This window comes from Gouania willdenowi, chromosome 3 (genome assembly GCF_900634775.1).
Source record: "Gouania willdenowi chromosome 3, fGouWil2.1, whole genome shotgun sequence".
Classification (NCBI taxonomy): Eukaryota; Metazoa; Chordata; class Actinopteri; order Blenniiformes; family Gobiesocidae; genus Gouania; species Gouania willdenowi.
Window position 1 is genome coordinate 37,144,483 of NC_041046.1, and position 11,920 is coordinate 37,156,402.

An 11,920-nucleotide genomic window follows, 5' to 3' on the forward strand; every position below is an offset into this window, starting at 1 on the left:
CACCTGTGTTAACTGAGATTTACAGACAAACATTTTCACAACAGATTATCAGCGTTACAGGATCACTGCTGAGGGGTGTGGTCATGTAAATACATCTTTTTATTATGGAATCCAAACAAATCTTACAATATTTACAAGGTTCTTCATCTTCAGTTTAGATTAAAATGTTAATAGCTAGAGTAGGGGTGAGTATTGGCAAGGATGTTGCAATACGATACACAATACTTGGGTGACGATACGATATTATCGCGATATATTGTGAGGTTCTACCCAGTTAACATCAAAATTAAGCATAGAGATGAAAAATCAAGTAGCTATATATGTTTATCAGAAGATATTGATCATTCAAAGGACAAATTGAGTCAAAACTCATAAAGTAAGCAACATGTTTCTTTTCACTGAAACTACTGTGTAGAAGTCTCAAAGTAACCATGACAACATAATGACGCCATTGTAACAACTGTAAGTGAGAACATTAAGGAAAAATTACCCTGATTTACTGACAATGCACACAAACAAGATTTTTTTTTTATCCTATTGTATCAGTTTAAACACTGATCTGAACAGATAATATGAAAATAAAATGTCTGTCCATACATACATATTGCAGGCATTACACACTGCCATCATAAAATCAAGTGCATCAAATAACCATTGCAACACATTGAAAGCATTGTAACCACCACTGAAATATTGCACAAATACACAAAAATATGGATTAAATAAAAAAATTGGATTTTTTAAATTAAAAAATTGATTTAAAATCGGCACCCAAAAAATTGCGATATATTGTGAAATCGATTTTTTTTTTACACCCCTAAGCTTGAGTAGCTTGTATGGCAAATAGAGACGTCACATCCTATGTTCATGAATATATTGTCTTGTAGTTAGGGCTGGGCGATATGAAGCAAAACTCGATATTTTTTCTCAAAATGGCAATATGAGATATAAATCTTGATCATTTTTATTCAACTGAAGCATTACCAGGCAGAAAGACAATTCTGGGTTTCATTTGCTGACGCAAAATCCCACACAGGCACATTTATTAACAAACAGCTGCACAATTTGTGACACTTTTGGCTTTTTCTCCTACAAGGGACAGCACGTGTGAGTGAGTTCTGAAGTAGAGAGAGCAGCGACTCCTAAAACGAGTATTTTTATACAAAATAAGCAATAAAAAAAAAATATATGGATAGAGACAATATTGTAATTTTCTATATCGTCAAAATAGAAAACTCGATATATCTTGAATCTCGATTAATTGCCCAGCCCTATTTGGAGGACGAATAAGATGGCTGATAATTTAAAAGTACCATTAATTCTATAGTTGTGGATCAGGGTTTGTGTACTAATGACCCACTTTAGATATCTAATATGATCAAAATCGCTAAGAGGAGACGCAATTCTTTCTTTTCAGGTCTGCATTTTGTTGCGATAGTAGCACAGATGCTAAACATAGTCAAGGAAACTGGCTCAGCTTTCCTTTTAGTAATGTATATGGTTATCTAACCTTCTAAATGAGGCCACCATCATAAGATCTGCAGGCACAGAATGTGGCTATTCCTGTCTGTTGAAGAGGAAGAAGAATAAAATCCAGACTGGGACCTTCATTTTCTTTCAAGTGACAGATCTTTTTGAATGTGATGAATTTTCTGTGTGTGTGTGTGTGTGTGTGTGACAGGAAGTGTGCGGGTCTGGACCCAGAATCAAAATTTGACTCAGTTATGTCGGGTCGGTTGTTCTGAGCTTCATCCAGATCTGATCTGGATTACACATTTTATTGTGATTTTTCTAAAAAAATGGGGTGTCTATACATTTGGACCTACTGTGTCGTTATTAATGGGGATAAAAAATGGACCCAAGCCTATAAAGGATGAATGATCATTCATCAAGGTATCATGATCAGGACCATTGATCCAGATAACTGCCAATATCTGACAAACACTACGTTCACATAGGGCTGCTCGATTACATAAAAAATAAATAAACACGATTATTTTAGTCATACTTGAAATCACGATTTATCAAACAATTATTTGTCAAGCAAAGAGTTACTTGTTTTTTGCACAAAACAATGTAAAAGATATTCTTTAAACATAAATAAAAGCCTTCAAACACTAAAATCAAGTATGTTCACTTTTGCACAAAAGAAAACACTTCTTGCACGTGATGTGTTTTTGCTTTAGGTCTTCATCATCAAACCCAAAGTGTTCCCATATCAGATCATTTGATTTGTCTTGCTTCTTTACCAAGCGTTTTTGCTGCGTTTCTCCTGCCATGTTTCAAGACTGCTAGCAACAACTTTCCTCGCCTTAGCCTGCAGGCTAGGCTAGCTTTAGCTTTGAGAGGGGCAGGGCGGAGGGGAGGAGCTGTGCAATAAAACCACTCAAAGTTAGTATTAATAATATTTTTTTCTCGTGTGTGCCAAGCTTTATTCTTTGTAGATTTGAAGTTTGTTTTATTTAGTAAATGAAACATATGTATAATAAAAATAAAATATATACAGTATATAGTTTAATTATCATTTTTTTCCGATTATGTTATTTTTGTAATCGTTAAGTGTAAATGGGGGTGTCCCAATCCAATATTGATGTCGGATATTGGTCAAATATTCAATTGTAGAATACTGTAGATATTGTGTTGAATCTCAAAATGTATGTAACCAATTGGTTAATGATAAATGGGTCAGTTTTTCTCATGCCTACTGTTGCTGACTATTGTTGTCTGTTTGAGTGACATCACTTGATCAAGCCTTTTCTAACATTCCACACTACAAAATGTGTCATAAAAGTATGTAGGATTCATGCTGATATCTTATTGGATCGTTATCGGTATCGGCCAATACTCAAGACTACAATATCAGCATCGTATCGGAAGTGAAAAAGTTGTATCGGGACATGCCTAGTGTAATAATCGAAATCGTAATCAAGTATTAATTTACACACGCTTACGTTCACACTAGAGGTCACAATTAGGACTTTTGAAAAAAAAAAAATATATATATATATTTTTTTTTGCGTATTTACATAAACGCATCTTCAATCAGTTTGGAGTATGAAGGAAATGCAACCGCAGAAGAGGTCTTAAGGTGACCCATGTAGTAAATATGGAGACGTCCAGTGTAGGACTGTGTATTGCGCTGAGAAATGTTCCAACCAACAGAAGTCAGAATTTAATAACTTTAAGTAGATTAAAAAAAGAAGAGAGCCAGGTTTATCGCTCTAGACGTTTGCTGTGATGCTGCTACATTTATACAACAGATGTTTGGTTGTGGAGGCAGTTTATCCTGGGACCCAGAATTATGATTATGATTATGATTGCACATGGCGATGACGTAGGAGTCGGATAGAAAGCGCCTCGGCCGTCCACACTGTAGTCACATTGCAAAAATTTGGATACGCATCGGATTTAGGACCACATATGAAAGTGACCAGTGTAACAAAATGTAGAAAACGCATTGATGGATGGACAGAAATATACAGTAAGTATATCTGTACTTTACGTGGGTCAATTTGTCTGTCCAAGCCAAGTTATTATCAAAACGCCCCTCTATCCAGTGCATGATGGGACTTACTCCATACACCATGTGATCCTAAATAGGATTACATGGATATGGATGACTGGTTTTCTCCAAAGGCAACCGAGTCAAAGCTTTTTACTTTACAACACCACACGGACCTGTTAAACAGCAGGACGTACAGTAGGACAGACCAGAAAAGAATGTACGATAAATAGAACAGAAACACTCAGAGAAAGCCTCACTGGCAGGAAACAGTGTTTGGAGGGTGGATTTTTTTTAAGGATCAAGAGTGGAACGGTAAAAACGGGAGATGGGAGTACATTAGAGGGAAGAAGTGAGAGGTCAGGATGAAAGAAGGAACAGCGTGACAACCATCTCTTTTGTGTGTGATGTCGGCTGGTGCAGAGAAGGTCAATTCTTCAGAAAGAGTTACAGCTCCATAAATCTGTAGCTAGCAAACAAGAGTACCTCTCAGTATTCATCAAACACACACAAGGAACTACAGTTCCACACATGGACTCACGCAATGTGTGTTGTTATGCTTGAGAGACGTGATGATACAGTGAAGACACTAGGAGTAGTAGCTTCTTCTTTTTTAAACTCCATTCTGAGAACTTGATTTTAGTCCGAAAATGAGGTTCTGAGTTTTCTAACTTTGTCTTCATCTGACTTCAGTTTAGACACAAAGTCATGTGAGGGTGAGTTTCAGCCAACGCTATAACCTCTGCTCAGTTTAAAACATGCCAAACTTCCTTGGCAGCAGATCAATAGGTTTGGTCGTTTGGACCAACATATTAAAAGAATATCAAAGAATGTGTTTCCCTTTTTGGTCTTTTTCTATTTGAGGTTTTCATTGTTCATTGTGTTTCTGTTATTAGGGATGTCCCGATTCAATTCTTTCACTTCCGATACAATACCGATATGGCAGCCTTGAGTATTGGCCAATATCGATATAGATCCGATACAATATCAGCACGAATCATACATACTTTTATTACCTATTTTGTAGTGTGGAATGTTAAAAAAAGCTTGATCATGTGATGTTACTCAAACAGCGAACAATAGTCAGCAACAGTAGGTATGAGAAAAACTGACCCATTTATTATTAACCAATTGTTACATAAATTCTAGGGATGTCCCGATCCGATATCGATATCGGTCCAATATTAGCCTGAAAACGAATATCGAATATCGAATCCAAATTTCTGGATTTTCCAATTTTTTTTTATAATAAAAAATATCGGATATCGGTCCAATATCAGCCAGAAAACGAATATCGGATTCTATTGAACTGCATCTAAAATCTCCGATATCATAACCGATATAATAACTTATTTTTTATTTATTTTATTCAATTGTAGAATACAGTAGATATTATGTTGAATGTTAAAATGTATGTAACCAATTGGTTAATAATAAATGGGTCAGTTTTTCTCATCCACTTTTTCTAACATTCCACACTACAAAATAAGTAATTATAATTTTTTTATTAAAGAAAAGAGAAAGAGAGAGAGAAAAAAAAAAAAAGTATGAATGATTCATGCTGATATCGGATCAATATTGGTATTGGCCGATAAACAAGGTTGCAATATTGGTATCATATCGGAAATGAAAAAGTTGTATCGGGACATCAAATTCTAACCTTTCAACTTAATATCTACAGTATTCTACAATTGAATAAATATAATATATATCGAAGATTTTAAATAAAATCCAATATTTATTTTCTGGCTGATATCGGACCGATATCCGATATCAATATCGGATTGGGACATCGCTAAAAATAATAACATTTATCAAACGTGCACTTATTGGACACTCTGATCCTAGTTTTTTTAATTCCACTTGTTTCTATCTTTTCGCTTCACTGTTTCAATGATACAATTTTAAGATGGTAGTTTGGTGGCATTACCTCGGTCCCTACAAATCCATCTGAAGCTGCTGCTTTCAATTCCAGCTATAGTTCTGCTTCCTAGGTTTTTAATTTGATTATCTTCTTTTCAAATGAGATGGGAGGATCTGAATCACAGGTGCACATCTTACTGTTAATGATGGAGATGTCTCTGTTCTTGTAGTACTCTGACAGCGTTACTGACGACCCAGAGATGGAGGCTACGGTTCGGACGGTGCGGCTGTTGTCAGAGCAGTCCAGGTAGTTGGCCTTCGTCCCGCTCTCGTACACTCCGCCATTACCTCCAAGGCCGTTGGTGTGCCCGACTCCTCCCAAGCCTCCGCTAAGGCTGTCTGGGTAACTGAAGGAATCCCGTGTCCGGTCCCGACAGTATGACTTGTAGACCCACTGTACCACTGCGGTCTGGGTGGACACACTGGTGTACTGACATGGCAGGACCACAGACTGGAACAGCACAGCGTACCTCTTTTCATCTCTGACAAATACATGAACTCCAGAGCAACAGGGAGGGAAGACACCTGGGAGGGAAGAGAAAGGAAGACATTCTTTGCTTGTGCAGTACAAACTGACAAATTATTTAAGTTCTTCTGGAATAAATCTACTGAGTATTTTGACTTCAAGACCTTTTTCAGCAGTTGACGAAGTGACTTTAGGAAGAATTAAATGCTTTTAAAAAACATCCCAATTTTCCACATACTCCAGAAAAAATGATCTCAAAGAAAATGTGGCATGAAAACAATAGTTGATGATGTCTAGGGCTGGGTGATATGGACCAAAACTAATATCTTGATATTTTTTTCAAAGAATGGCAATATTTGATACAAATCTCTATATTTTTTATTCAAATAAAGTCTTAACCAGAAAGACAATCCTGTCAGCTGCTCTAAGGGACAGCACGCGTGAGTGAGTTCTGTAGTGTGGCTTGGCATGTTTAAGTGAATGTCTGGGTAAGGACACACTCAGCAATCCATTTAACTGTGCTGTTCTGAGAAGTAGTGAAAGCACGATATTATTTTCCATCTCACCAAAATAGAAAACTCGATATATCTTGAATCTCCATATATTCCCAGCCCTACTAATATCCAGATCTCATCAAAAGAAGGGGGTCAGACATGGGGGTGTTGTGTGTGTGACTGTGCTGCTTTAGTACAGTAAAATCTGGTTTTGAATTAAGTCAAGCTGAAGTTGTTTTGGAGTTTTCTATCAGCAGGACTCTTGGTCACATGGTGAACAGAAGTCCTGACTCCACAGTTCGGCATCAACACACACAGAGACGTGACCACGTGAAAAAACATGCACACACCCAGAACCATCTGTGGGAGCTGTTGTGTGTGTGCATGTGTGGGATGGGATGTGGGACTTAACTGGACCAGGGAGCAGGGTGAGGCAAGAACTGAGAGGTGGTGATTCTCTTCATTCAGACCAGGCAGAAAATGAAGCGTTTGATTTGCTTTCTTTGATCCTTCATTGAGCACCTATGCCTTTAGTCGGGTTGATCTAATCTGGAATACTAACTATATCACACATGATGTTACATTTATATTTTCAGAGATCATGTGGTTTGGTTGTTTACATACTCTCAGCACTGACTCAAAGTCAATAAATCATTTGTTACTGATGGCATAAGCAGGTACAGATGACAAGAGGATTCATTTTAATCAAACAATGAAGAACAATGTAACCATCTAAATTTTTTATGCCTGCTTTAGAGTTATTTTTTATGTAGTTTTTTTTTATTGTTTATGTTTTAGTCAAACACACCTATCTTTTTGTTAAATTCTGTATTATAAAACTCTTCCCCTTCCCACTGATGCTTAATGTCTAGGTGTTAACATTACTTCACAAATCAATGAGATGAAAAAATAAAAATCTTAAGGTTGTACATAGATGTAATTATGCGTGATAGGAGTGTACTTGGCTGGCTTTTATTTTGAAATATGGTTTATTTAAAGATTGGTCGAGATTAGTTTTGGGATTTAAAAAAACAAGCAAACAAGCAGCTATTAAAAGATCTGAGTCTGTATACTTTTGGAATTTTAAAAATTTTTTCTGCTTTGGTTTTATTATTCTAATCATCTGAAGCTGCATCTCGGGAGTTTGAAGAGATTCTTTAAAATCAAGCAGGGCTGATACATGAATTCCTCAGGCTTCCAAGAAGTGATTGCAAAAAAAAAAAACCAATGGGTTGGTCTTCCTGGGATTACAGACTGAGTGCTGTAATCCTCCATTTATTGGTTTTTACAAAAAACTGCCTCCAGTTAAAAAAAACAAAAGTTGCAGTAAGTATGATTAAGTGTTGTTGAGGAAGATGTGAGTGCGTAAAACTTGTTTACCGTCAGCTTTGATAGGTGCTTTTTTCAGGATTTAGGTCACAGGAACTCAGAGCTCGTCCTAAACAATAAGTTCAAAGTTTTTGGATTAGACCAGTTTGAGCTCTCGACCCACAAAGCAACGAGTGACATCCATAAACATGACATCGATGCCCCGTCAGCTCATGACCCTCTCGTGTTTTATGTAATGAGACAGGAGCCTTTGTTTTCCTATTATTGTAACATTCCACTAGCGTTGTACTCAAGACCACACTATCTGAGACCAGAATGAACCGAGACCAAGTCAAGACCAACATCATAAATATCACATTTGAAAAAACATGACAAGGTTGAACAGTTTCTGACCTTTCTGCTCCTTTTTTCAGGGTTGTGGGGGTCTGCTGGTGCCTATCTCCAGCAATCATTGGGCGTTACGTTGGGGCACACCCTGGATAGGGCACCAGTCCATCGCAGGGCAACACACACCACAGACAACCACTCACACTCCCATTCACTCTTACTGGCAATTTAGAGACTCCGAACAACCTATAACAGTCATGTTTCTGGATAGAGGGAGGAAGCCGGAGTACCGGGAGAAAACCCACGCAAGCACGGTGAGAACATGCAAAGTGTCCAAACCAGGGCTTGAGCCCTGGACCTTATTGCTGTGAGGTGGACATACCAACCACTACCCCACCGTGGTGTGCACCCTTTGTTCACCTGAAATCTTGCAAAAAATATACCGACATTCTATCCATTCTAGCGCCCCTATTTGGCCAGTTTAGGTCACGTGATAGGTCAGTCATTGGCCAGTTTAGGTTGCGTGACTAAGACTAAACCTAACCCTCAAAATTGTTGCGATATTGGGTTATAACCTAAACATAAGCCTGACCCTAAGAAGCTACGTAACCGTACCAATAGCACCGGAGGTTGTCCGGTGCAGTTGCGGCAACTGTACAAATAGACACTTTCTTTTTAATATTCTAAAAATAAGATGTTTGGTTGTCAGGACAATGAGGACCAAAGTAATTATTCAGAGATATTTCTGACTAGGGCTGAGCAATATGAACCAAAACTCATATCTCAATATTTTTTCTCAAAATAGCAATATACGATATAAATCTCGATAATTCTGGGTTAAATTTGCTGATATTTCTGACTAGAAATAAGATGGACTTGTGTCAGAGTTTTTGCAGGTGTCTGACACAAAAGGACCGTGAAAAGGTTTCCAAGGAGGTAGGAAATATCAGTGAGCTATATCTAAATGTTTTCCTCCTATTTCTCACATTAATGAAGTTGAAGAACAGCAGATCAGTGCTGGTCTCGATGGAAAATCCCAAGACAACACAAAGTAAAACTGCATTAGTGTCAGAGACAAGACCAATATCTTCAAAATGTGGCCTCTACACTGGTCTTTAGTAGGCTACGACCACAACACTACATTCTACATTACTGATCTGTCCAACACAGGCTATGCAATGGCATATATTCGCTCTTACTGTAATTCGATCCCAGATGTACGTGGATAACCTCTCCTTTTCTGTTCCTGGAGGCTATAATTATCTATGGAGTGTAGCTGCATGTCTAACAGCCAGGTGTAACATTAAAAACTCAAGCTTTTTATACCCTCATTCAAATATATTTTAGGTTCTATTTGGTTTTTGTAAATAATGAACAACTTGTATTGAGATCTTACCATACATAATCATGCCAGTAAAAAGAAATAAAAATACTAACAAAATGAAAATGTGACTAATACACAATCTAACATGGCTATTACACAATAACAACAATAACAGTGAGATTAGGAAGAAAAATACACTTTGACAATAACATGATTCACTTGGTTTTTTGTTTTGTTTTTGTTCTTAAATTGAGCTTTTCGGTAAAATCCATGGTGATTAAAAATACTGAATATTCACCAACACATACAGTAAGTATGGGGTGGCGACACTGGCGAATGTAAAAATATTTTGAACATTTAGCTCACTTTCTTACATTTAGCTCATTTTTCTTTCATTTGAGACAGAAATTCATGTAAAACAGCATGTTCTATATCATTGTTAAACATGTGGACACATGAAAAATAAACCTAAATATAAATGTTCAATCTAAATGTTATATGTCAACCTCAAAGTTAAATAAAAATGTAAATGTTGAATCTAAATCTAAATATTGGGCCTCATAATCGACAGGCCCTGACCAGCCCACTTTGTATAATTTCAGAACATTTAGCTTTGCACTTGGCGACTGATTTAACATTTAGATTTGCATTTAACATTTATATTTAACTTTTACATTTAGCTTTACAATTGGCGAACTATTTAACATTTAGATTTATATTTAACGTTTAGATTTACATTTAACGTTTAGATTTACATTTAATATTTATATTTAACTTTTACATTTACATTCATTTTTCTTGTTTACACATTTTTACTAATGATACAGATACAGAACATAGTGTTTTACATGAATTTGTCTGAAATAAGTGAACTAAATGTTCAAAATATGTCAGCTATGACACAGTGACAGAGTTTTTACATTCAGCACCCTGTACATTTGTATGAAAAACAGATTCATTTTAAAGCTTAAAAAACAAGAAGAAGAAGAAGAAGAAGAAGAAGAAGAAGAAGAAGAAGAAGAAGAAGAAGAAGAAGAAAGACACAAATCTATCAGGATAATTTGTATTCATGTCATTTACTGAAACGTGAAAAAGTCAAATTATTTGTTTAAATGTACGATATTATATAACTATTCATGTTGAAAATAAGTCACTAAAGTTAATTTGGACAACTGGATCGTGTCTTGTCAAATAAGCGTGTTTGAGGATTTGTTTGTTAATAATAATAATTTAAAAAAACAATTAAAAAATGCTTTAATATTTTACTCTGAAAGTTGTGTTGAGTGCTCTCATGTTAAACTGCCTGAGCTTCCAGCGCCAAAACCTCACATTAATTCCTAAATGTGATTATATGGACCAAAGCAGGAACCTTAGCAAACACTGTCATTTCAGCTCATCTATTGTCTCAAAACTATAGTTACAGTTGTGTGAGGAAACCACTTTATTTCTGCCCATCATGTCAGGTCAGGACATTATAGCGCGAAGTCAAACTCACTCCAACAACCTGTTACTACACTTTACAATGGATTCCGTCGCTTACCTGCCAGACAAACTGTGAAAAGTAGCCACTTTGTGCTCCAAAACATCGTCCACATGGAGGAGGAAACGTTCACAGACGTTTTATATCGTCTGTTGCTCTCTTTTCTCCTTCGTTTCATCCCTGCTGGATCTTTACTGCTCCGGTGGACTGTCGTTCACTCACTGAGGATCATAACGGGACGGGAGCGGAACTCCCGTCAAGTCTCCCAAAATAAAACGTACATCCGGTAACATTACTGACAAAATAAGAGCTCATGAGGAATATGTTGAGAAGACAAATTATAATCTCTTTAATACACTACCTAGTGGTCAAAATATTCTATTAACATTAAGTTCCAAATGTTGACATGTCCAGGCAAAAGATAAATCTTTATTGACAGCTTTGTTTAATTATTCTGTTTTGTTTACTATTATATAAAAATATTGTACAACAAAATGTTAAATATCTGAAGCAACAACAACAAACACAAACGTTAACATCTTATTATTACGGAAGCGGATTAGGGCCAAATTTGACGGAGAAAATTGTTTTGGGCAAATCGAGAATAAAGGTGAAATGTCATTTCAAGAATAAAATTGAAATATAATGCCAAGATTAAAGATGAAATTTCGAAAATTAACTACAATTACAATATTGTGATTTATGTCAAAAGTTTGCTATTAAAGTCAAATCTGACGGCGGCCAATTCACCATATATGACAACAAACAGCAGATTGTGGCCGTTTACAAAATCGTGTGTATCGATGAATGCGTTAAAGTTGAGAGTAACAAAGTTTTTTTTCTAGCTCATATACATGGCGTTGTAATCTCTTTAAGGAATTTGAAGAGATATTGCATAAAACTTAATCTGTTCAGAAGGAAAAAACAGTAAAGTATGGATGAGGTGGAGCATCATGAGGTTGTCGTAGATTTGACTTTAATAGCAAACCTTTGACTTTTATCTCGATATTGTGTTTTGAGTATTTTCAAAATTTCAACTGTAATCTCGTCTTTTCGACTTTTATAATCTTGACAT

At 36.3% G+C, this 11,920-nt stretch overlaps 1 protein-coding gene across 3 annotated transcripts in view; it reads right to left on the reverse strand.

Moving 5' to 3' along the window:
* The window catches only part of LOC114455228 (immunoglobulin-like domain-containing receptor 2), a 28,922-nt gene extending 17,822 nt beyond the window's left edge, over positions 1 to 11,100 (reverse strand). For all 3 annotated transcript variants that reach the window (XM_028436331.1, XM_028436340.1, XM_028436322.1), the window contains exons 1-2: positions 10,906 to 11,100; positions 5,564 to 5,950 (exon numbers count right to left, since the gene is read on the reverse strand). In XM_028436331.1, coding sequence (XP_028292132.1) covers positions 5,564 to 5,950; positions 10,906 to 11,023 — 505 coding nt within the window. In that variant the 5' untranslated portion in view covers positions 11,024 to 11,100. The remainder of the gene's footprint in view (positions 1 to 5,563; positions 5,951 to 10,905) is intronic.
* Between the last annotated feature and the right edge of the window lie 820 nt (positions 11,101 to 11,920).